The 25,619-nt window shown below is 42.1% G+C and overlaps 1 protein-coding gene across 3 annotated transcripts in view; it reads right to left on the reverse strand.

Moving 5' to 3' along the window:
* The window catches only part of cenpe (centromere protein E), a 30,833-nt gene that overhangs the window by 2,036 nt on the left and 3,178 nt on the right, over positions 1–25,619 (reverse strand). For 2 of the 3 annotated variants that reach the window (XM_056404509.1, XM_056404508.1), the window contains exons 6-52: positions 24,681–24,762; positions 24,529–24,596; positions 24,377–24,451; positions 24,198–24,249; positions 23,993–24,080; positions 22,211–22,340; positions 21,878–21,997; positions 21,641–21,793; positions 21,405–21,555; positions 21,199–21,295; positions 19,776–19,968; positions 19,606–19,662; positions 19,157–19,324; positions 18,864–18,938; positions 18,435–18,503; positions 17,653–17,784; positions 16,761–16,938; positions 16,491–16,624; positions 16,093–16,386; positions 15,706–15,873; positions 15,286–15,369; positions 15,067–15,150; positions 14,840–14,956; positions 14,532–14,753; positions 13,894–13,974; positions 13,584–13,667; positions 12,748–12,909; positions 12,465–12,572; positions 12,157–12,378; positions 11,311–11,394; positions 11,092–11,175; positions 10,865–10,981; positions 10,545–10,778; positions 8,322–8,396; positions 8,051–8,167; positions 7,724–7,945; positions 7,536–7,631; positions 6,714–6,794; positions 5,130–5,255; positions 4,854–5,042; positions 4,550–4,759; positions 3,904–4,116; positions 2,983–3,186; positions 1,400–1,576; positions 1,110–1,210; positions 735–832; positions 39–174 (exon numbers count right to left, since the gene is read on the reverse strand). In XM_056404509.1, coding sequence (XP_056260484.1) covers positions 39–174; positions 735–832; positions 1,110–1,210; positions 1,400–1,576; positions 2,983–3,186; positions 3,904–4,116; positions 4,550–4,759; positions 4,854–5,042; positions 5,130–5,255; positions 6,714–6,794; positions 7,536–7,631; positions 7,724–7,945; positions 8,051–8,167; positions 8,322–8,396; positions 10,545–10,778; positions 10,865–10,981; positions 11,092–11,175; positions 11,311–11,394; positions 12,157–12,378; positions 12,465–12,572; positions 12,748–12,909; positions 13,584–13,667; positions 13,894–13,974; positions 14,532–14,753; positions 14,840–14,956; positions 15,067–15,150; positions 15,286–15,369; positions 15,706–15,873; positions 16,093–16,386; positions 16,491–16,624; positions 16,761–16,938; positions 17,653–17,784; positions 18,435–18,503; positions 18,864–18,938; positions 19,157–19,324; positions 19,606–19,662; positions 19,776–19,968; positions 21,199–21,295; positions 21,405–21,555; positions 21,641–21,793; positions 21,878–21,997; positions 22,211–22,340; positions 23,993–24,080; positions 24,198–24,249; positions 24,377–24,451; positions 24,529–24,596; positions 24,681–24,762 — 6,212 coding nt within the window. The remainder of the gene's footprint in view (positions 1–38; positions 175–734; positions 833–1,109; positions 1,211–1,399; positions 1,577–2,982; positions 3,187–3,903; positions 4,117–4,549; positions 4,760–4,853; positions 5,043–5,129; positions 5,256–6,713; positions 6,795–7,535; positions 7,632–7,723; positions 7,946–8,050; positions 8,168–8,321; positions 8,397–10,544; positions 10,779–10,864; positions 10,982–11,091; positions 11,176–11,310; positions 11,395–12,156; positions 12,379–12,464; positions 12,573–12,747; positions 12,910–13,583; positions 13,668–13,893; positions 13,975–14,531; positions 14,754–14,839; positions 14,957–15,066; positions 15,151–15,285; positions 15,370–15,705; positions 15,874–16,092; positions 16,387–16,490; positions 16,625–16,760; positions 16,939–17,652; positions 17,785–18,434; positions 18,504–18,863; positions 18,939–19,156; positions 19,325–19,605; positions 19,663–19,775; positions 19,969–21,198; positions 21,296–21,404; positions 21,556–21,640; positions 21,794–21,877; positions 21,998–22,210; positions 22,341–23,992; positions 24,081–24,197; positions 24,250–24,376; positions 24,452–24,528; positions 24,597–24,680; positions 24,763–25,619) is intronic. The other variant, XM_056404510.1, reaches the window with a different exon arrangement.

The following is a 25,619-nucleotide window of genomic DNA, read 5'->3' on the forward strand; positions in this document are numbered from 1 at the left end:
TGTCCCAGTAGTTTTACACTCACACGGGTTAATCTTACCTTTCTAGCTCAATGATTTTCACTCGGAGCTGTTTCACCTCCTCCTCCAGCTTGGTCTTCTCCAGCTGAATGCTGCTCTTGATCACCAAACCTCTGGGGTTGGTCAATTTAGCATGAAGGTCCTCGCCCTGCAGGACTAATTTCAACATAACGACATTAGTGTTATCCTCAGACAGTTAGACACTGTGCTCTGCTGATCAGAGCTGGAGCTGGTAAAAACCCGCGACCACTGCAGAGTCATGTGACCAGGGAGCGAATGCTGATTGTTCCCTGTCACATAACACCAAAAGCCAGATGTTAGCTGGTGTTTTGCCCGGTGTAAAAGGGGCTAAAGAGGAACAGTGACAAAAACACACACACGGTCATTATGTTGATCTGTGTAGAAATAAACAGCTGTTTACCATATCAACTTAAAAGTGATATGTTGATGTTTGCACTGCCCCCAGGTGAAAAAAAAGTTTTTGCACCTTTCAGTAAACTGAACCAAACTAAGACGCAGATTGTTTTCATGCTGTGTTTTCATTCATTCAGGGAATTTGTTGAGATTAACATGGAGAACCAGCGTTTTGATGGAATTAAAGTATTTCTAATAGAGATGTCTAATTTTTCTACAATCTACAATCAATTCGGTCATGAAACAGTCACTATGTTACCACCTGAAGCTGACAGCGGCTCTGAATACAAATACAGACTTACATGACTCCTCTCCTTGCTGCTGTGATCTCCTCAGGGTCTCCTTCAGCTTCCTCAGTGAATCTTCCTTTTCGTTCAGCACTGTGGTCATCCTCTGGATCCTGAGGAGAAACACAGTCAACAAACCACAAATAAACCCCTTTGTGTTTTTTCCTAGTGTGAGGAAAGAGGACAGCTGATGAGGTCGTCTCATGACCTTGACCATTATCTCTCAGAGGTTCAAAATACAACTGAATTGACAGTCGACACGACAGAGGAACCCCTTCACCATCCGCTCACACATTCTGAGCAGCTGACAGTTCAACAATCCACTAGTTACAGACAATGAATGAGACCCAAGAGAAGAAGAACAAAACACAGGGTTAAAATGGCTCTTACTCTTGTTGATGTTTATCAGTTGCTGAACTCAATTCCACCTCCACTTTGAACAGTTTAGCTTTTAGTCGTTCCAGCTCAGCTGCACTGGGTGATGCATTTCTCTGATATAGAAAAGCACAAAAATTACAACATAAGTTAAAAAAACAAACCAAATCAAACTGCTTCAACAACAACAAACAAATAATGACCAGAGTAAAAGAGCTCAGAGTATGTCAGATAATGTCAACAAGCCTCTGTAAGCGGCTGCTCTGAAGTCCTTCACAACATGCTCCTGAGATCTTTAGACAAACCTCAGATTCTCGCAGTTTGCTCCTGAGGGTCTGGATGGCGTTCTCTCTCTCCTCAACTTGTGCACGAGTGTCCTGCAGCTCTGTCTGCAGCAGCTGGGTGGCCTGTTTATGGTTGGACACCCTGTTGTCGGCTTTGATGTGAGCCACCTCCAACTGCTCATTCTGTAAACTCAGAGCCTGGAAAACAGAAATATCTGTCACCGGCTGTTGGTAGACGGGTCTCCCAGTCATGCTGTTCTAAGGTGAGACTGGAAGCGATTGCTGAACAAAGACAGGTTAGGGTGAGATGAAATACAGAGGCCTGTTCAAGCTAAGTTACATGATAAGACCAAACCCAACAATGTGTTCATCCTTCTCTCAGTGCTGTGACTCATCTTGTGTGTTTGTGGCTCAGACCTGAGCTCACTGCTTCCTGCTGAACGTGTAGGTACACAGACAGGGGGAACAGTACATCTGCCGGGGGCTATTTTCACTGGTGGTTGATGCCCTGAGTATTTGGGGTGGCAGGACAGTGTGTGTGTATGACTGAGTAAAAAAAAAAAAAAAAAAAACTAGTGTGTGTTCATGTTGAAGAAGGAACATGTCACCCAGAGCAACAGTGTGACTCACTAAGGTGATTTTATTCATTGCTGGACAACAATGGATCTCAATGGCACAAAGGAATGAGACTTGAGAGACTTTGGATACACACAGTTTGTTGACAAGTAAAAAAATGTAGAATATCAGCTTCATTCTTTTATGTATTTTAATTAGCCACTAACTCTTATTGTTCAGCAGATAACTGTATATTTCAGGAGAAATCTTTCAAATGTGTTAAACTTACTACTTTAGTAGCACTAAAGTACTAAACTTGGCACAAATCCTCCTTCTGTGTCAAGTCGTAAATTTAAAATTCATTCAAATGAATGGCCTCAGAGGGATAAACATACCAATTTTGGTCTTGTATCCACATTTGAAAGATTATTATAGTTATCTGCTGCACTGTTAGTAATCTTGTGTAAACGATGTGCTGACCCACCATGAAGAGAGAGAAAGGATTTCTTTTCTAAGTTCGGTCTAAATCGAGTATAGACCGAAGAATCACGATGAGTCGAGTGCACTGGTCTAACCACCGGTTTACACTACTACAACTAGATAAAACAGTGTTTCGTTTCAATAGCGACGACACTTGTGGCTTTCAGGCTTTTTTGTGGCTGATACTTTGTTGCGTCTTACAGTATGAATAATGAAGGTGATAGAGATCAGGGGTTGATTGGGAATGAATAATAATAATAATAATAATAATAATAATAATAATAATAATAAAAAAAAAATCGGGCCCAGACAGATGACCTGCCTCCTGTTCTAAAACCAGCTGTGGCGACTTTAGTCGAGTTGAGACGGAGCTAGTTTACGCTGCTGCCACTTCTCCCACACTGGTCTGAAACGATTTTGTCTCATGAATCTAAACTCGCCTTAACAAATCAGCTGAATCAGGTTTCTCATCTCCGTGGGGTTCAGTCATCTCATCCAAGAAGTGCCTGGTGCTAACTGATGTTAGACAGTCCTGAGCTCATTTTAAACAGATATAAAAACAGACGTACTTTGACTTGTTCTTGCGTTTTCTGGAGCTGAAGAACAAGTTGCTGGTTGTCCTTCAGCAGCAAGAGCTCTGTCTTCAGAGGAGCTCCCTCCAGCGCCCTCAGCAGTGTGGAACTTTTGCTCCTCTCCTCTGTGAGCTGAGAACAAGCCTGAGCCTCCAGCAGCTTCAGCTCTTCAAAGACACCACTGTGTTCACCGATGATGCCCTGCATGAAGTGCACAGACAATACCACGATTGAAAGACAGGCAACGCTGCAATAAACACCCTATCATGTTAGAGAAAACTATAGCAGTCTGTTATTAAGGATATGTAGAAAAACAGGCAAGATGCTGAATCTCTAGATCACACAAAGCAGCAGTGAAGCATGAGAGTGTCTCTTTATGCATCAAAGGGTTAAATCATGTATTTATCAAGTTCCATAGAGGAGATTTCAAAATGTCCAGATATAGCCTACAAATACCCCAATATTACTTATAGACCATATTGCCCAGCCCTAATCTGGGGTCTTTCTGATTCAGTATTTAAAAACTTTTTTTTTCTTCATCAGTCAAAACTAATACAATTTAATTTATGAAAAAGTAAAATAATAATAATAATAACTGTTGGATCTGAGCTCAATCAGTGTTATATTGCGACTGATTCATGGACCTGGATCATTTGTGTGTCTGATTAAAAACCCTTCTATAGCATCTTTAGGTAACATCTCATGGGGAAAGACACACACCCCTAGTGACAAAGTACACAGTGACAGTCCACCATTGGTGTGTGTCAGATCTTTAGGTTTAGTAGTTTAAGACGTAGGTAAACCTTTGCCAAAAAAAAAAAAGAAGAAAAATCCTCAAATCACATCAAAAAACTGCTAACAGACAAATCCAGACACAACCTCCTCCTGCCTGTGGAGGAGGTGAATGTTACACACTACCTGCAGAGAGGTCTTCTTGCTGTGAACCACTGCAGACCTGCGCTCCAGCTCACAGCTCAGGATGTTGTCGAGCCTGCTGAAGCTGATTGGCTGGGTGGTGAAGGCGGCCTGCAGCTGCTCATTGAACCTCTCCCTCTCTCTGGTCTCAGCAGACAGCTCACTGGGATAAGAAGCCATGTTGACCCAGAGCTTCTCCAGAACATCGGACATTTTCTACAAAGTCAGTAGAGTCGTCAGAAAGTTTGAGTGCAGTGATGTTGGACAGATGTTTATACTGTAATGTAGAAGTCGCAGGTTTGACAAACAAAGATCTGAGTGAGCTGTAGGACTGTACAAATAATCCAAATCTCAATATGGCCAAGTGCAATATCCAAATCGCAGGAGCTGCAATTTTTCCTGACAAGGGTAAAATGTGTCACAACATTGCTGTGCATTGTTAGCACTATAAGTGCTGCGGTGCTACAGAGACGCTCTGGCAAATCATACTCTCCAGACATAAAGGAACACGATTGTTTGGTACAAAAATTAATACATATAAACAATACAATACAAAAATCACATTATCATCATTATTTATATATATCCTCCTGCTCTGGATAAAGTCATTGACTATATAACTGTGGAAAAGGCTGAGGTGCATTCTCACCTGATGGTAGAGCTGCCTCTTGTCCAGCAGCTCAGTCAGTCTGTGCTGCCACAGTGTGTTAAAGTCCTCGTCTTTGAGAGAGTAGCTGGGAGCGTGCTCTCTGCACAACAGCACATCCAGCAGCCGCCTCTCCTCGAACACAGCCAGGTCTTTCTTCACCAACTCCTCGAACAGACACCTGTAGCTCTGGGCTCGTGTCTGCAGGTGAACCTGCGGAACAGACAGCACAAGTTTCTAGGTTACCACCTGATCAGAAGCATAAGACCTCTATGAAATTTCAAACTGGAAAAATACTGATATTTACCATAATGTTTCCCAGACTCTGAACAGTCTGTAGTCCCAGGTGACAGACAGCGTTATAGGAATTCATGGTGGGTTTTGGAAGAGAGGCCAGATGGTTCGGCTTCAGGGAACACTGCACTCTCAGGACCGTGGGCATGGATTGATATCTGGAACAGTTGTCAATAAAGTGCTGGAAACCTCTGAAGGACTCCTGCAATAACATCAGTTCAGTGGTGTCAGGTTTAAGATTCCTTTAACATCGTGTGCTTGAGTTCAATCAGTTCACAGGTGACATTACCTGAAGCTGCTCAGTGGAGCTGTGCATCCTGGATGAGAGCGTCTCCTTGACTCCGGTGGTGCCCTGATCCAAACTACTCAGCTGCTCTCTGAGGGCAGACACGGTCGTGTTGGCTTCACTGAGCGACTGAGAGGAGGGGAGAAAAATAAAGGTCAAACTTACAACATCCATGTTCATGTAGACGACACAGTCTTGTATGCAAATGGCTCCTCTGTTTCATGCTGCTCATCCCATCTTAAAACAACCTGATGCACTTTACTAATGTGCCCTGTGTTTCATTATGGGAGATCAATATCCTCATCACTGTGAATGATATGGAAAGGTAGATGAGTCTTCAGACCAGTAAATGCACGACTTAGGAAGACCACCTGCTAGTGAGGCGTGGATCAGCTCTGATGTCATCCAAAGCCACGTGGGTGAATAAATAATCGCCCGCAAAATGTTCATTTCAAGATCTATAAATATTGATGACAAACTTATTTTCTGTATGTGTATGTGTGTGTGTATCATTTGTTCTACTGTACTATTGTATTACATTCTGGAAAGATTTTGAAAGTTACATATTATGGAAAACAACATGTGATTAACATTGAACTGAAAATTATTATGACTCATTTTGAATGAAATACTGTTAGCCTGCTGATATTACTACTGAACTTCCATATTCATAAAGTGAAATTTCTTAAATCAAATCCCTCATTTAAGTTGTTTCAAATGCGTGTCTGAAGAAGTAAGTCACTTCAAATGATGTAATTGTCCTATTTATTTATTTATTTTTGATTATTGTTTTTCATGACACCTTGTTGGAAATTTTATTTATTTATTTTTTACTCATTGTTTGTACTTTTAAATGGAAATAAAATGGAAATTAAGAAAATAACTAAATAAGAAAATTAACTAAAGTAAATAAATAAAATAAATTATTCCATCGGCCTGAACTAATTATTTTCCCAATTTGGAGACTCGCCCACGGTCACACATTACCATTAGTTCTCAGTGATGATGATGATGATACAGTAACATGTTACACTGACGTCAGATTTATTCAAATTAAGTTATTTTTGGTAAAATAAAAATGGCAGCACATATTTCTACATTAGCCTGAACATGAAGTCATGAAATTCTCTGCTGCTTCCTGGACAAACTATTTAAAAAGCTCAAAATACCATTTGGCTACTGCTTAGAATAATAAATAAAATATAACAAGTTCAGTGTCTAATTTGTGACTGATGAAAAATGAAGCTTAGAAACACATATGTGTTGTATGCAATTAATATTTTCCTCACACATCATATATTTTATTTCTCCCACCCACAACCCATCCTCTGTTAATCAGGTTAGTTTTAATGACCTGTCACTGCTGCCTTTCACTATTTTACACCATATAAAATGGAATGAATGACAAAGGGACTTTAAAACTTGAAGGCCTCATCTCAAATCAGAAACATTTGTTAAGAGGTGAGCAGCTGTTTGCTTGTGTGTGACTCCCTGTCTTTTATCTGTACTGAGGTCTCCAATGGGGATACCTGATTAAATAAAGGTTCAAAATTTCCACTCATGACTGGTGTGGGACTGGAGACAAACCTGTTGTAAGGCATCAGCTTCAGCTTGAGTCTGAGTTCGTCTCTCCCCGTTCACTTGGAGTTGCTCCTTGAGCTGCTGCACCTGACAGCAACAAGAGAGAGAAACGGAGACAGCTCAGTCAGAACAGATAACAGTTAACACGTGTTAGGCATCAGCTCTGTGGCCTCCTCAGCCTCATCCCTTTGATAATTACTGTTCACATACAACATCACTCAGGACGGATAACAGACACGTTCAGGGCACAAAAAAATCTATCTCTGAATGTTTACTTTGAAAACTGCATTCTTGTTCTCAGGTAATCGGTCATCATATCCATTTACTTTCCAAAGCATATCTCAGACTAAAGTCAGGCTCATAGGGTATGACATGACGTCATACTTTTGATGTGGGTTATAAATAAATGTTGATCATGAAAACTTGTACGTGTCTGCTGTTTGGGCTTCAACAGAAGTGAATGGGAGATGGAGCAAATCCTGGAAATGTGGTATGCCTTAGAGTCTCATCCTTCAGAGGCAGCATTCGAAAACTTATTTAGTCACAGTGGTGCAACTAGACTGTCCCGTTTCAAAGGCTCCTTCAAACACGTCCTTAATTTAATTAATGAGCTTTATACAGGCAGCAGGTGGGTTTTTGCCCACTTTGGACAGAGGTCCCCCATTTCCAGTCTTTAAGCTAAGCTAACTGTAGCTTTGTATTAACCAGACAGACATGAGAGTGGCACCAATCTTCTCATCTATCTCGTGATGGAAAGCCAACAGGCTTGCCGTCCAAAAATGTCAAAATATTCCTTGAACCCTTTGGCAGTAAATGTTTTGGACTTACTTCCTGCTGCAGCCTGGCCTCTTGTTTTTCTCTGTCCGACTGCTGCTGCACGTTCAACTCCTGCTGCTCACTCAGTTCCTTACAGATGTCTGACATCTGTAGTTGGAGGAGAGCATAAATTAAACATTGAAGTGCTAGATTAAGTAACTACTGTTGGATTATCAAGGACTGTAACAGCACAAATGTACCATCTCCATCCTGTCCTCCAGCTCTGCTCTGAGCTGCTGCTTCTCCTGTCTCAGTCCCTCCAGTGTCTCCTGCAGCTGATCTCTCTCCTCACTGAGAGACGTCACTCTGCACAGCAGCTTCTCCATCTCCTCTGAGGAGCTCTGAGTGCTGGCTGTCCTCTCTGATAGGAGATTGTCTCTCTCTACCTTAGTGTTCTGCAACTTTTCTGTTAGAGTCTTTATCTGTGAAGAATGAAGCAGTTAAAGTGTCATCCTGCTCTGAAAACAAGCGTTTCATAAAAAGTAAATTCTTGCTGTTTATAACAGAGTGAGGTGTTAGACACTAACCTGTTGATCTGAAGAGCACTCCTTCTCCTGACACATCGTCTGCAGGTAAGAGTTCATCTTTTTCTGTTCACACAGTTCCTCTTGGACTGACTTCAGAAGATTTTGTGTTGTGGAAGCCTTAAACAAAATGTTAACTCAAGTCAGTCCAATGTACAAACGTCATATGAAGAAATTTTTTTTTTTTATGTATTAAGTACAAAGAAATTGTACAAAACCACTAAAAAATGTATTATCATAGTTGAGTTGAAAGCACTTGTGACCAATTTCCCACCTTTTGCTGCAGATCATCTTCAAGCTGTTTCTTCTGCTCAGTAACGATGTGTAAAGATGTATTCAGCTGTGTCATCTGTTGAAACAGAAAAAACATTTATGACAGCGACTTGACATGAGAAAGAAAATTAAACTAGAAATTATCAGTCTGTCATATGAGCCCCAAAATGTATCTCACTGATGGATAAAACCAGTGCTCCATCGCTGCTTGGTGCCAAACAGACATCAAACTCCAGCCACTGAAGTGATAAAACCCGCAGTTCCTCTAATGACCACTAGAGTCTGGCTCCAACAGTGAGTCAATCCCCATAGACTCCCATGTTAAAATGTCCAACTTTACAGCAGAAATAAACATGTTTACAGTCTGGTACAAAAACTGTTTTGGTCTCTAGAGCTAATTTCCTCCTTCATGACACCTGTTTATACAACTCACCTGTTCACATTTTATTAAGGCTTAAAGTTATGTAGAATTGAGGGCGTGGCTGCTTTGAGTGACAGGTCAGTGCTGTCACTGGTGTCTAGCTGTTCTGTGTCACCTCAGACGTGTTTGTGGTGCTTTTGGAGGATTTTTCATGTAAACATCAGACAGATCATTTGACTTGTACAGTTAACGCTCCTGTTGAGTGAAATTCTAGTATTATTCTATTATACAGTATGTTAGCTAACTTGCAGGAATCAGTGTCTGCACTCAAAAAAATGAAGGGAACACTTAATAATCGCAGTATAACACCAAGTCAATTAAACTTCAAGGATATCAATGTGTCCATTTAGGAAGAACAAGTGAATGTGTATCAGTTGCAGCTGCTTTGGTGCAAATGAAAGTTACAACAGGTGCAATGGAGAAGCAATAGCAAGACAATCCCCAAAAAGGGAATGGTTTTATGTGGTGGCCACAGACAGTTGCTCTCTCCTGATCCTTTCTGACTGACTCTAGTTTTGTGTTTTGCTGGTGTCCTTGTCACTACTGGTAGCGGTACCTGCAGCCCAATCAGGTTGCACAGGTAGTCCAGCTCCTCCATGATGGCACATCCATACGTGCGGTTACAAGAAGGTTTGCTGTGTCTCCCAGCACAGTCTCAAGAGCATGGAGGAGATACCAGGGGACCGGCTGTTACACGAGGAGAGCTGGACAGGGCCGGAGAAGGGCATCAACCCAGCAGCAGGACCGGTACCTGCTCCTTTGTGAAGAGGAACAGGAGGAGCACTGCCAGAGCCCTACAACATGACCTCCAGCAGACTACTGGTGTTTGTGTTTCTGACCAAACTGTCAGAAACAGACTCTAGTGGGACCTGTGCTCACAGCCCAGCACCCTGCAGCTTGATTGGCCTTTGCCAGAGAACACCAGAATTGGCAGTTTGGCCATTGGCGCCCCGCTCTCTTCACAGATGAGAGCAGGTTTACACTGAGCACATGTGACAAGAGTCTGGAGACGCCATGGTGATCGCTATGCTGCCTGTAACATCATCCAGCATGACCAGTTTGGTGGTGGGTCAGTGATGGTCTGGTGAGGCAGATCCTTGGAGGGTCGCACAGACCTCCATGTCAGAGCCAGCGGTACCCTGACTGCCGTTAGTACAGGGATGAAATCCTCAGGGTGATTGTCAGACCTCACGCTGGTGCAGTGGCCCCTGGGTTCCTCCTGGTGCAGGACAATGCCCGGCCTCATGTGGCCAGAGTGTGTAGGCAGTTCTATGATGACAGGCATTGATGCCATTGACTGGCCCTCATGTTCCCCTGACCTAAATCCAATTGAGCACCTATGGGTTATGTATCGGTGCATCCAACGGCGCCAAGTACTGCCACAGACCGTCCAGGAGCTCACTGATGCCCTGATACAGATCTGGGAGGAGATCCCTCAGGACACCATCCGCCGACTCATCAGGAGCATGACCAGACGTTGTCGGGAGTGTACACAGGCACGTGGGGGCCAAACACACTACTGAGTCACATTATGAGTTGCCGTGATGAAAGTCACACAAGTTGGATCAGCCTGTGATTTCAATTTTTTACTTTGATTCTGGGTGTGATTGTGAATCCAGCCCTCAGTGGGGTGATCATTTTGGTCTCCTTCGACCGTTATTACGTCATTTTGTTCTTAACAAATTATACAATGTACATCAGTAAAGATTTTCAACTTAAATAATTCGTTCATCAAGATCCAAAGTGTGATTGAAGTGTTCCCTTAATTTTATTGAGCAGTGTACATTGTGCTGAGTGACATACCTCAGTCTGTACCATCTCCATCCTGTCCTCCAGCTCTGCTCTGAACTGCTGCTTCTCCTGTCTCAGTCCCTCCAGTGTCTCCTGCAGCTGATCTCTCTCCTCACTGAGAGACGTCACTCTGCACAGCAGCTTCTCCATCTCCTCTGAGGAGCTCTGAGTGCTGTTCTCCTTCTCAGACAGCAGATTGTCTCTCTGTGCTTGAACCTTCTCAAGCTCCTCCATTAGAGTTTTTGTCTGTTTTAATGGAAGCACACCCATGTAAGAACACCATCAATAGAGGATCTGTTTTAAAAATATCTCTCCTTAACCTTTGAGCTCACCTGCTGCTGTGAGTCAGATTCCTTCTGCTCACACAGTTTCACCAGATCTGAGTTCTTTTGCTTCTGCTGTTGCAGGTCCTCTTCAAGAGAATGTAGAAGACACTGAGTCTCTGCAGACTGAGAATAAGAGAACGTTTGGAAACTTTGAAAAAGATCAAAGGTGCCACAGTACTTCTGAAAAGGATGTCCATGTGCAGCTTTAGTGAAATATGCTGGAAGGAACAAACCTCTTGTTCTAGCCGAGCTTGGCTCTCTTGGCTTTGTCTCTCCAGGTCAAGGTTTCTTTGGTTCTGCTCTTGTAGAGCTGTGGCCTAAAATTAAAGAGACGCTTAAACAGTTGCACTCGCCCATATAAGAGGGAAGCTCTTTAACATCGCTGACATTGTGGTCACACTGTGACGCCAAAACATTAGATCTCAGTTTGACCAAAAACAGCTTCCCCTCACCATCTCCTTATTTTGCTGCAGATCACTTTCCAACTGGCTCTTCTGCTCACTGGCGACCTGGAGAGAAGCCTGCAGTTGCTCCACCTGTGGAGGGAAATGGTCAAACTCCAGAATTAAAATATTTCCAACCAAGGGTCAGAGCTTTGAAGGATCCCATCAACAAATCCCATGAAATGACCCAAATAAATGATGTGAGTCCATCTGTGAAAATGGTCCGACTTCCCTGTTCTTTCTGCGGCTTTCAGCTGAGCCCATTTGTTCCTCCTGATGACCTGTATCTTTAGACACAGCTCACAGATATATATAGTTCCATTTTTCAAAAAGCAATTTATTTTCTAAAAGCAGCTGGCAACCATGGCCTTTAGCAAATGTGACTCAAACAGCAGGAAACAGTGCATTCATGGGGACTATTTTCAGTGGTGGATGAGTCTGTATTTGGGGCAGCATGATGATCCATGTAGGACTGAATCAAAGTGAACTACAGTGAGTAATTGTGTGGTTTTAATAGCTTTTGAACAACAGTGGAGCTCCATGGCTCAAAGGAATAAGATACATCAGGCTGTGGACATACAAACACTTCTTGTTTGTGGGACACATTCAGTGTTGTTTCTAGTCTTTTGTGGGATTTGTTGACAATAAGGAGGAAGTAAAGTCAATTTTTATTTATATAGCCAAATATCACAAATTTGCTTCTAAGGCCTTAACAATCTTTACAGCTTTAAGACCCCACCTGTCCTTAGACCCTCAAGTCAGACAAGGAAAATAATCACTTTCCTTTTCTCAGCAGATTGAGATTCAATAGATATGAAAAAAAATAAGTCACCTATAAAAACAATGTTAACATACCATCTCCATCCTGTCCTCCAGCTCTGCTCTGAGCTGCTGCGTCTCCTGTCTCAGTCCCTCCAGTGTCTCCTGCAGCTGATCTCTCTCCTCACTGAGAGACGTCACTCTGCACAGCAGCTTCTCCATCTCCTCTGAGGAGCTCTGAGTGCTGGCTGTCCTCTCTGATAGGAGATTGTCTCTCTGTGCTTGAACCTTCTCAAGCTCCTCCATTAGAGTCTTTGTCTGTTTTAATGGAAGCACACCCATGTAAGAACACCAACAATAAAGGATCTGTTTTAAAAATATCTCTCCTTAACCTTTGAGCTCACCTGCTGCTGCGAGTCAGATTCTTTCTGGTGAGTGCTGGCTGTCCTCTCTGATAGGAGATTGTCTCTCTCTGCCCGCACACGCTCAGACTCCTCAGTCAGACTCTGAATCTGTGAGGAAAGAGCCAATGCTAATTTGACATATTGGGAACATCACAAATGTAATACCTGTACTTGAATAAGGTTTTAAAAAAAGTTTAGATGTAATCATCTAAAAAAAAAAAAAAAAAAAAAAAAAAAAGAAGTCAATTCTGTCCTGCTGTATTTTCATGTGTAAGAGCCCTGCCTGATTCTGAAGCGCTTGTATCTGGAGAGTGCTCTCTGCACCCCCCCCACATTGTGGGCTGCTCTGCAGCTCTGCCTTCTGACTCCTCAGCATGCTGATCTCATTCTGGAGAACTTTGATCTTCTCCTGAGATGCCCTCAGATCCTCCTGGTTCTCGATCATCTGAAACACATTAGCATCACACCAGTTTACAAGTGAAGATCTTTTCTGTACAAAGGAGTGTACAATAACCACCTGCAGTGTCTCATTACTAATGCTGCAGCAGTCGGTAGGTCAATTTGTCAATGGATCAATTTGCTGTCTTTGCTATATATAAAATACATGCTGCAAAAATCATCACCTATACACGCCAGCAGCCCTGCGCTTCACTTTTTTCAGATCATCAGTGTCTGATCCAAACGTTCCCTGAGGTCACTTCATGCTGGCTTATTAAAAGTTCCATAAATAAACTGCAAAAACTACAGGGAAGCAACCTCTTGATATATTCAAGAAGCAGCTCCAAACTTATTACTATGCTTTTGCTTCTGATTAAATCAAACTTTATATTAGATTTCTTTCATTTCGTTTTATGGTTTTCAAATCTTAAAATTGCTTGTACTACTATCAGTATCCTCTTATCTCATCTCTTACTTTCTCAGGATGTCATTGCTTCATTGTCTTTTATTGCTTTACCGTGTCCTGTCTATGTGTCTGTTGTCTTGTTATAACACCTCTTCTTGTAAAGCGCTTTGAGCTTAATTTCATGTTATTAAAGGTGCTATAGAAATAAAGTTTAGTATCATTATGTGGAAGGCCCCAATGTATAGTAAATAAAGGAATGAGAAAAGAAAACTTACCAGTTCTACATTCTCTTGGAGGTCAGACTTCAACTGGCTCACCTCTTCCTTCCTTTCCTCCAGCTGCTTTTCCAGCTGTTGGACCTGAGGCACGATGGAGGGATCATTAACATTTTCAACATTATTCTCTTGTGAGACTTTTATCTGCTAAAGAAAACAGCAGAATGCATAAGCAATGACAAACAGAAATCATTAACCTCCAAAGGAACAATGTAGCCCTGTGCCAGTTTCTTCTTGTTCAACATTCGAGCAAAACAAAATAAAATAAAAATGTCAATGGAGTGTAACAAGGAGAACATGTGGATCTGACCTGTTCAAGCTGTTGAGCCTCCTGCTCCTCTTTCAGCGACAGTGGCTCAGAGCTGAGATGTTGCTGTGACTCACACTGCATCTACATGGTAGGGAGGGAAGACATGTTAGTTTGCTCTGGGGTTTTTAAATTATGACTTTCTACATCACTCTTTTTACCGGTTTGATAACAGTGTTCTACACTTATATTTGATTATTTCATATGTGAAGAGAATGGGAGCAGTATTGTTGCACTATGGCTGAATTCAACATTAAGGTGATCTGTGTTCTGTTGAACAGCACTGTGCAGCTGACCCCACTGTTCAGGTTCAGGCAAATCTGGTTAAGCCACTTGTTGAACTTTGTATATTTTGTACATGATTTAGTTCAATTAATCTGAAGAATACAAAGAATGATGAACTGTAAACTGAATATTAACATTAAAGTGAGTTTTATTACCATAACAAACTGCAATTTCAGATCTGACTTCTTTATTTAGGTAAAACATGAAGGGCCAATATGGTTTGAGGGAAGCGTTTCTCTCTGTATAACTGATATTCTCCCGTATTTGAACACAGACAGAACTCAGGGCCAGATTTTAGCAAAAATGAACAGGAAGTACCAGAATCTCAATTTAAAACTTTCAGCCTGTGTTTTTACCATCTCCATCCTGTCCTCCAGCTCTGCTCTGAGCTGCTGCTTCTCCTGTCTCAGTCCCTCCAGTGTCTCCTGCAGCTGATCTCTCTCCTCACTGAGAGACGTCACTCTGCACAGCAGCTTCTCCATCTCCTCTGAGGAGCTCTGAGTGCTGTTCTCCTTCTCAGACAACAGATTGTCTCTCTGTGCTTGAACCTTCTCAAGCTCCTCCATTAGAGTCTTTGTCTGTTTTAATGGAAGCACACCCATGTAAGAACACCATCAATAGAGGATCTGTTTTCAAAATATCTCTCCTTAACCTTTGAGCTCACCTGCTGCTGTGAGTCAGATTCCTTCTGCTCACACAGTTTCACCAGATCTGAGTTCTTTTGCTTCTGCTGTTGCAGGTCCTCTTCAAGAGAATGTAGAAGACACTGAGTCTCTGCAGACTGAGAATAAGAGAACGTTTGGAAACTTTGAAAAAGATCAAAGGGGCCACAGTACTTCTGAAAAGGATGTCCATGTGCAGCTTTAGTGAAATATGCTGGAAGGAACAAACCTCTTGTTCTAGCCGAGCTTGGCTCTCTTGGCTTTGTCTCTCCAGGTCAAGGTTTCTTTGGTTCTGCTCTTGTAGAGCTGTGGCCTAAAATTAAAGAGACGCTTAAACAGTTGCATTCGCCCATATAAGAGGGAAGCTCTTTAACATCACTGACATTGTGGTCACACTGTGACGCCAAAACATTAGATCTCAGTTTGACCAAAAACAGCTTCCCCTCACCATCTCCTTATTTTGCTGCAGATCACTTTCCAACTGGCTCTTCTGCTCACTGACGACCTGGAGAGAAGCCTGCAGTTGCTCCACCTGTGGAGGGAAATGGTCAAACTCCAGAATTAAAATATTTCCAACCATCAGAGCTTTGAAGGATCCCATCAACAAATCCCATGAAATGACCCAAATAAACGATATGAGTCCATCTGTGAAAATGGTCCGACTTCCCTGTTCTTTCTGCGGCTTCCTTGTCACACTTGGACAAGGAATGATTAGTTCAGCTGATGTAACAAGCTACAAAGAATATCTAAGATACAGAAATAAACTCATTTATGTCAGTTATGAAGAGAGTATAGTCAACGTCATAAAATGTTGAGGAGATAAACAGATTTGCCTTGTGATTTTAAGAAAAGAAGAACAGTCACTCACCATCTCCTGGTTTTGCTGCAGGTCCAGTCTGAGCTGGTCTCTCTCTGCAGTCACTAATGTAACAGTAGAGAGAAGCTTCTCCGTCTCCTCCGCAGAGCTCTGAGCTCCAGACAGGACAGCGTCTCTCTCAGCCTGCAGTGCCTCCAGCTCCTCACCCAGCTGGCTCAGCTAGAAATATCCAAGGGGTTACACTCATTATGTTAATGTACGTGTGGCATATAACAATAATCACTTTCATGACTGATTAGACTACATAAGTTATAGCTAGGTGTTCCTAATAAACTGTATATTAAAAGTATATTCATGTATATGTAAACTGATGTTAGAAATTATATACAATAATCTTAAGCATGCTCTTGCATCTATTATTTATATTATGTAACTTACCTTCAAGGCTCTCTCTTCGTTGACAGCCATGAGCTGGCTCTTCTCAGAATCCAAGCGCTGCAGGTCTGACTGGAGTGAATCCAGCTGCTGCGTCACATCAGCACACTGGTGGCTCAGCTCCGTCTCCCTCTGAGCAGCGGCTCTACGGTCTGCTTCCATTTTCTGGATCTCATCCTGAGACGTCTGCAGGGAGCCTCTGAGCTGCTGAGCTTCCTCTTGACAATGAGAGTGAGCTGACAGCAGGCTGTCCCTTTCAGTTTTAACAGTACACAACTCCTCGGTCAACTCACAAACCTGAGGTAACACACAACCAAGTCACATGATTAATGTACTGTTTTCCTCTGACACTACCATTAGAGGATGTCTGAAGGATGTACCTGCTTCATCAAGTTGCCCACCTTATTTGGAAGAGTCTGAAGTGAGGCCAACTCCTCCAGCTTTGCTCTGTGAGCTGCCTCAGTTTCGCGACTTGCTGCCAGCTCTTTATTCAGATTGCCCACAGTCCGCTCAAGCTCCACATTATCAATCAGACCTGAGACAGAAAACATCTTTCAACTCTCATGGACGTGCACGGCACACTGAGGAATGAATACGACAAAGGGAATGTCTGTGCTCACAACCTGATCAGCAGAGTTACATTATATAAAAACTCCCGCTTGAACACCTACTTTTTGGGACTTTGCCGTCTAGCAGAGCATTGAGCTTGGTGTTCTCATCGAACGCAACGTTCAGTTCTTTTTGGAGGTCGCTCTGCATCTTTTTGTAGTGCGACTTCTCCGTCTCCAGTTGGAAACGCAGGCTGTTCACCTCAGCCTCCATCTTGTTGTGGTTGGCGGTCAGGTTGACCTGGAGAGGAGACAAGACACTCTACATAAAAAAGATGCAGATATTTGTCTTGGTGTCATTAGTACATCTATAACAAAACACAGAAACACATGGTTCCAAAGAGCCCACCATGTACTGCGTGCGTGTCACCACTTTACTTGATCATCAACCACACAGGTTCAATTTTTGCCTCTCTCTCCTCATGTCTCAGAGTCTTTGAATTCTGTTTGGCAAACTGTCAACCGCCACGTCTTTTACTCAGCGTGAACACCAGGCCAAGGTGGCAGCTTTAGTCTGTGGGACAGCTTCTAAGCAGCAGGGACAGGGAGACTGGTCAGACATGAGGGAACAGGTCCTTGAAGAAAACCTGCTCAAGAGGGGAGGGGGTGGGGTGACTCATTTGCAATTGGTAATTTATTTGCAAAGATATCTAAAAATCTGTTTTCACTTCGTCATTATGGCTTATTGAGTGGGGATTGATAAAATGAACACAATGAAGTGTGCAAAAAGTGAACTTTCTGAACTGAAAATGCATTTACTTGATCCACATGCTGATTATGGGAGCAGTCAAGGAAGTGATCTGCTGCAAGATCATTTGGCAACCATGGTAACCTGCATGTGGACTAGCTATTTTCCTTGATAAAGTTCAGATGGGACTGATGTCTCAGGATATTTGTTTCATTATATCTGTATGATAGTATTAACTGTTTCATCAAAATGATGACATTAACTAACGTTCATTTCCTCCAGAGCGATGTTTTGACTGCGCAGAACAGCCCAATCCTTCTTTGTGTCTCTGCTGACTCCTTCTGCATCATCCAGAGAGCGACGGAGTTTGGCCACCTCCTGCACCAGGTCCTTGTTGTCCTGGAGGGAGATGACACGATAGAGTTGGCCCACTTAACAACAGAAGTCGCCTGCTTAATTACTGACCAATTCAACCGATCTAAGCTCTTAAACTTTACAGCCCGTCTTCAGAATACTGGGCCTTCACTACCTCACTGCTTTAATCACTAACAGGATTAGTGTGAAGATGCTTGTTAGTGGTGGAGTAGTGTTTCAAAGTGTATAAGGTTCAACATGACACTTGTGTTGATTGAATGTCAGCACACAGACCCAACAGGGTTACTATGGTGTATTGGCTGGTAGTGAGGATTTTTAGGGAATCCTCTGTAGGGTTTGACTGGGTTTCATAAATTTGTCAGACTGAGACTGACTGGCACCCCTACTCCCCAGAAAAACGCTACAACATGCTGTGGACCGAGGTCCGAGCTCACACCACACATCCAGAGAATCAGCACCAGTCACAAAGCTGCTTTTCAAATCACTGTCTCAACATTGTGCGAAAATCCTTTCTATATATGCTCTCAGAAGGAAACTGATTTTGCCTCCTTATTATGTGGCTGAGAGGCAAGGAAAGGCTGTAGTAGTAGTTCTCTGCTAAAACTCATTCTGTCATTTCATTGACGGCTTTATGTTGCACGTTTGATATTTACAGGTGGCAAGAAAACACATACCAAATTCTGAAGTTCCTCTGCAAATTCAGTTTTCCTCTTTAGCTCCTCAGAGAGAGTTTCTATTTTGTTCTGTAAAAACAAACAAACAAACAACAAACAAAGTTTCCATAAATTGAAGGTTTAGCTTGTAAATGATCTTAGGACTAATTTCAGAATTTAACACTAAAAGGTGAAAAACCAAGTTGAAATGTTGTACACATTAAAGCCAGATGTGTGACTTGGGTCCACACTGACGAAGCAGACGGGTGAGGTTGTACCAACACTGAACCAACAGTGTGTTGGGGCTTAAAGACCGTTTCACCAAGTAAACGCTGTGATACATGTGATAATAGTATATTGTATGTACGTGGACTGTTACTGACAGTATTCTCACTCAAAATAAATTCACACTCTTTTCAAGAATTAATAAACCTGAGCATGCAAGCTCACCTGAAGCTTCTGGCATTGCAGTTCAAAGGATTCATTGGTCTTCTTCAAGATGGAGATTTCATTTCGGAACTCGTCCTGCAGGTTTGTACAAGCAAAATGAACACAGCGTAAATAAATAATTTTTTCCACAAAAATCTAAGAAAAAAACATATTTAGTAATGGAAATTTTTGCAGTGAAAAATAAACAAATATATTTAAAAGAACAAAGCCAAACCCAGGACATTTAACTCTTCACTGTAAGTGGAGTCTGAATGAATGAATGAATGAATGAATGAATGAATGAATAACTTCACCTCTAACTCCACCCTGCACTCCTCCTCCAGAGATTGGAACTCATCCAGCTTTCCCTTCTCCTCCAGCTCTTGTGACAGAGCAGCTTTCTCAGTCTCCAGAATCTCAGTCTGCTCTATGAACATGCCCAGTTCCTGCTTCATGTAGTCTCGCTCAGCAATCACCGCATCCTAGAAACATGTCATCCGTTTGAGTGACAGAAAGCATTTACAGTTGAAATGAATTTTCATCATAGTAGTTTGAATAACTGCTTATACTTTTATTGTTGAGATATTTTTATGTGATTCCAAGTGTAAAATCACTAGTCAACTTTATAACTTAATAAGCCCCCTGTGAAACAATTTCTGAATCACAACACTGAAAATTCATACAACAGGATAACAGGATTTTCCCTTCTGTCAGATGCAAAGCAGGCTGCTGAGTTGTGAGATTAGTTGGTCACAGCAGTTACCTTCTCTGAAGCTAGAGTTTCACACAGCTGGATGGTTTCTGCAAACTCTCTTTTTATCTGGAAAACAAGGAATAACAGTTTTCAAACAGTGCTGTACATGTGTTGTGGTAATTGAGTATTTGTTCTGTCACCTGTAAGGTAAAGAGCAGGTACATTCAAACTCATCACACCTGTTCACTTTCAGTCTGAGCATGGCTCTGGTCTTCCAGCTGTCTCTCAAGGTCTGCAGTTCTCAACTGGAACATCTCTGCCCGCTCCACAGCCTCCATCTTCTGCTGGGCCTCTGCTTCCAGCTTCAGCTCCAGGACGGACACTTTCTCTGAAAGCTCTCGCATCTGATCTGGACACGCACAGACTTTGGGACTGGAAATGAGATAAAACACACGGATGAAGAATACGTCCAACAACTGTGAACTACCTACAAACACTCCCAGACCTGGGCTTTATTCCACATACTGTTACCTCAAGCTGGAGCTTGAGTTTGCTGGAGCATAAATGTACAGTATAAAAGCCACACAGTGAAAAGCCAGAAGTTTCTTGCTGGTGTGTGAGAGCACTGGGGCGAAGGAATTCTAGAGGATTAAACCTTTGACCCATTCACCATGTTAGCGTTGGTTATATCATATATACCTGGAGAAGAAACTGGCCAAACCATTAATACTGAGGTATCTGTCCCTTTGATTAGACTGGTTGTAATAGAGCAGAGCTTTTCAAAGTCAGACAACTCAAAAAACTAAAAATCAACACATTTAGTCACTTATAACAATAATCCTATATAAACTATATTTCTTACTTGTACTGTATGTGGAGGATAAACACGCTCCAAGCTTTGGAACTGCAGTTCCCATAATGCTTTGGGAGATTTAAAGAGGAAGTGTAAAGTTGAGATGAATTCAGTGAGTTACACTGTGGTCAACAACTTGAGCCGTTTTTTTTTTTTTTTTTTTTTTAAGCTATACAAGTTTCCAATTTAGTTAACTAGTATCTTTAAAAGTATCTGAATCATACCATGTGTTACCCATGTGTGTACAGACAACCATCACTGGATCACTGTGATACTGAGGAAACCTTAAAACCCTGATCATGCTCTAATTTTTGGAACTGCAGTTCCCATAATGAACGAAACAATAGATTTAATTAGCTTCCTGTTGGTTTTACAACACTAGCATACACCTGTCCCTTTCGCCTAACATTGTATCTTTACCTCACATCCCTCCCTACCTACGACAGCAATGTTGCAAATCAATGTGCAGAACTGCAGTGACACAACACTGGACTTACAAGGCTTCTGTATCAGTGTGATGAACTACCTTCACTTGTCAGGTTTTACATTTACTGGGTCAGGCAAAAACAAACACCCTCCTTTTATTTCATTCTATTAAGAAACATTTTCCAAATTAACTTCCAGAACATTTAATATAGCACAATAATATTGATATCGTTATATAAAATTACATATACTGTTATATAAGACTTTATCCATATCCCCTCTAATATATGTCCATGAAACAGAGGATAACAAAACTTGATTCATGACATAGTTGCCATCTTGAGAATAACAACTAATGTAACCATTAGTAGAAAGACATTCACCTGTCGCCAAAGCTTTGAGTAGTCACAGAGCTCCGACTCATCTCCATGTCATCTGACTCGTCAGGAATCTCCCAGTGAGAGTAAAAGATCTCCTCATCTATTGAGACAAACCATGTATGCATTAAACCAACAATCACATGCAGTGCAGCTCCTGTGTGAAAAGGGAACAATAGTGTCACCCATGATTTGCAGTGTGTATATCTTACCTTCAGCCAGCTCCGTCAGACAGGAGTGGTCAGCTTTCCTCTTCTGAGCAAAAGACCCTGCAAAGCTGAGGTCTGATGGACCACCATCAGAGTCAGGCAGATTGGAAAGTCTGAGCATCTTTCCTCCCCACGTAACTCTGCGCTTAGGCATCTTAAAAACAGAACAAGAGTTATTATGAGTATGAGAATGAGTAGAAAGCTGGAGTCTGACCACAGCTGCATTTTGTGACAGATACCTTTTTAACGGGAACCAGGTTGGAGCTGGTGACGATCAGTTTGGTCAGGTTTCTGATCCTGTCCTGTTGTTCTCTCTGGAGCTGCTCCCTCTCTTGGAGCAGCTGGGAGAGCACCTCCTTCTCAGTTGCGGTGGTCTGTGTGATTGAAGAAACCTGTAGGTGGTCGTCCTCAGGTTAGTGCTGCCATGATGGGCCAAACAGAACATGATGGAAGAAAAACAGAATGACTGCACTTGCCTCTTGAAGTCGTCGCTTGAGGTCTACGATTTCATTGCGATACCTTTTGAGCAGAGCCCCATCATCAGACACCTCTGTCACATGGGGGTCATTCTTCATTTTTTTTGCAGTGCTGGCAAACTAATAAAGAAACATTTTGTGAAACATGAGCTGCTTTGATCGGTCTCATGCTTTCACCCATAACTGTGATGTTTGGAGGTTAGGGACAGATCCAACCCAGATATCCCAACGCAAAGCTGCAGAGCTTCATCTCACATAAATGTACAGAGCAAAGGATCAAACCCAAATGTCAACGTGGGGGTATGGAGGTGTGCAGCACAGTAGTCCACCAACCTGCAGAGTGCTGAGTGTCTCATCTAGAGCAACAGGAGTGATGGTACAGATGATGACTGTTTTAGCGTTCCCGCCAAGAGAGTTCTGCAGGATGCGGGTTAGTTTACTGTCTCTGTAGTTGGTGAAACCCCTGAAGAGAGACAATGGGATTCAGCACATGTCAGCGGCTTGAATTTAATGATGAAGACAATACAAAGAAGCTGTTAATAACTGCTTTTAAAATTAGAGCCCAACTGATTTATCAGTCTGCCAATTTTATCGGCTGATATTGCCCTATTACAGATATATCGGTATCATATGCGCTGATATGAATATTTTTATTAAGAGGCAATGATGCAGTGGAAATGCTCGGGTCAAGTCAAGTTTTAGAGGCAGCATTTTATGTTTGTTTGATCCTTTGTTTTCATTCAAGTTAAATGTGTATATATATATATCATCATTTTATGAAGTCAAGTCATCAGATACATGAGTCAAGTCATGTGACCCAAGTCCACACCTCTGATTGAAACCATTATCAGCATTCAATTTATTGCTGAGGTAAATGTGTTGGCAACCATCCAAGCATGCACTGGGGCAATGGGTTCATTGGCATAAGGCTCATTTTGTTTATTCTTGCTGTTTGTTCCGTAATGTTTCCACAGTTAAACAGATATTACCAGTGACTGAGCTGAGACTGAGTGATGCTGGTGAATGAATGTGTGTTCACCCCAGTGTACATGCAGGAGATTTTTTTGTGGATAATCATGAACATGCCACGAAAAGGCAATCCAAATGATCGAATTATTTGGATTTTCTTAGTTTCTAATGTACACAAAGACAGGGCCCTGGAGTCAGGATGTAGTTAGCCTAGCTTAGCATAAAGACTGGAAGCACAGGGAAACTACTAACATGGCTCTGGCCCTCTAGTTGGCTAGTTAAAAAATAACTAGCCAACTAGCCCTTCGTCTGGAGCAATGACTTGCCCACAGCACTGATTTGATCGATTACACGTCACAAGTAATAGCCTATCAACACTGAAGGTCAGACTGGAGCAGCTCCAGTGAGCGAGCAGAAGCGTGTTGGAGGTAGGCAGCCGATGTGGCCTAAAGCAGGTTCAGATGACAAATCTGGTCCTAGACCCTGATTCGTACCAGATTATCTGGTAACGTGAGTTTCACAGACCCAGTCTTAAATCTCCTGAACTCTTCGGTGCCATGCCAATAATACCAAACATGTTTCACGATTACATCAGTCCTGTAGCATCCTATAGTGTTGCCAGGCAATGGTAAAATAACGTAAACTAGCATACTACTGCTGACACATTAAAACTTACAATTAAAATCCCACCTCCAGTTCTCACTAAAGAAATCTGTGTTGACTGTAATAATCAGTATCGGAATCAGCCCTGAAAAGACATATTGGTCAAGCCCTTCTACCAACACTTCTAAAGGTGACTAATGAGCATGCATCTCCATTATTTAATCTCTAAACAGACAAATATAAACATGACAGGTGGTGGTTTTTGGGAGTTATGTTCTAACGACCTAATGTGCATAGTTGGAGAAAGAAGAAATCGTTCTGGCTTCAAATGAAGCAACTAAGCGTTTGTAAAATGTTGAACTGTTACTTTAAGATGAGAGCTTGATGAGATGTAGGAGAATCGTGGCCAGTGAAAATATGTCTGGACCAGTAAGACTCAACCAAACAGTTACTGGATGTGTCAGTGGTATAATTCAGATTACACTAAATGATAAATTATGTTAGTGATATAATAAATCCATTGAATGTCCACTGTTTACTCACTTCTGGCTTTCATCAGTCACTTTCTTGATCACTTGGCCGAGTGTGAACAGACTGCGATTGATATTGCAACCTTCTTTCAAACGTGCACCTTAGATAAAAACAAAGCAAACTCACTATACTCTGTGGTGTATAGACAGTAAATGCTAACACAACATCAGGCCTGGTACAGCATGCACTTCATATTTCATGGATTTATGTCTCTTACCTTCAGCTCCTGTTTGACTTGCTCTCTCAGATCCAGCTAGATCAACTAAATTCTACAAAATTAAACCAGTGAACAAATAATTACGACAAAAGTATGACACAGAGAACAAGATAGAAAGCAAAGTTAACAGAAAAATAGAAAATAAGCCATTAAAAAAAGAAAGAAAAGGAGGTAGTTACCAAATGAGACACAAGAATGGCTCCATCCACATTTTCACCTGATGCTGGATCGCTCCTTTCACGACTCTCCAGGATCTAAGGGAAGCAAAATCATGACAAATCCCCACTTCCCCTGAATCCTACATGTTACTGAATGTTGTCGTTTTGCTTACCATTCGGAAAATGGTGTGTGAGCGGCTGCTCCGCTGGTTCATTTTTGTTTTTCCATAGTGGCGGTTCTCTACAAAAGGCAGATAGTGTAGAAAATGTGTTGGTTGTCACTCACAGCATCACTCTGATGTTCAGTAATAACCTCAGATCTTACTTTCTCCTTTCCGAATCCAGGCTAGGGCTTGTGCTGAAGATACAACCATTTCCTCAGTCAGGTCAGCCACATAGATGTTTTTCTGCACACAGTAATTATCAAGACAGAATCATGATCATGTAAAACAAGAAAGTGTATATTTCTATGGGTTCTGCCTTTGAGTACTATACTCTGAAACATGTTCCTAAGGAGCATAGAACACTATAATATTTTAAGTCACCTCTTAAAAAGAGTTCTCCAGTGATTAAATAGACTGGATCCCACACTTCCTACAACACAACTCCATATCATGTTATTAGACAGATGCACATAATGAAACAGCTGGATTCTACGCTGCCACCATAAACTGTAAATAAAGATGGACGTAGCCTCTGTGACGTCACCCACAGGTTTCTGAAGAGTTGTTTTGAAGCTCAGAGTGAGCTGCGCCACTGTTGCCATCTTGGCAGTGTCTGACAAAGAGGAGGGTGTGTGTGGAGCTGAGACTTCGGTGCATGTCGGTTTGTGGCAAGCATACTCTCACCCACCTGTCACTCAAAGAGGCCACACCCTCAATTATTCATAACTTTAAGCCTTAATAAAATGGAGTCTGTGGGGACTGACTCACTGTTGGAGCCAGACTCTAGTGGTCATTAGAGCAACTGTGGTTTTTGGTAATTCAGTGTTGGCTTCATTTGTCAGCCTCAGAGGTTGATGCTTGGCTGCCACTCATCCTTGATGCTCCCAGTGGTGACTCACAATACTGCACCAAAAAATAAAATTCCCTGCAGCGCAAAACACATTTTGCCCCATAGAGCGCCACTATAGAAAGAGATGTCCGTAAAAATGTTGACAGAACAAGGTTGGTTAATACTCTAACTATTTTGAGTTTTTAAACCACTGAGGTTTGAGCCCAAAAAAGGCATAAATGTAAAGTCTATGGGCCAAGGAGCAATGAGT

Source organism: Seriola aureovittata, chromosome 19 (assembly GCF_021018895.1).
Source record: "Seriola aureovittata isolate HTS-2021-v1 ecotype China chromosome 19, ASM2101889v1, whole genome shotgun sequence".
Classification (NCBI taxonomy): Eukaryota; Metazoa; Chordata; class Actinopteri; order Carangiformes; family Carangidae; genus Seriola; species Seriola aureovittata.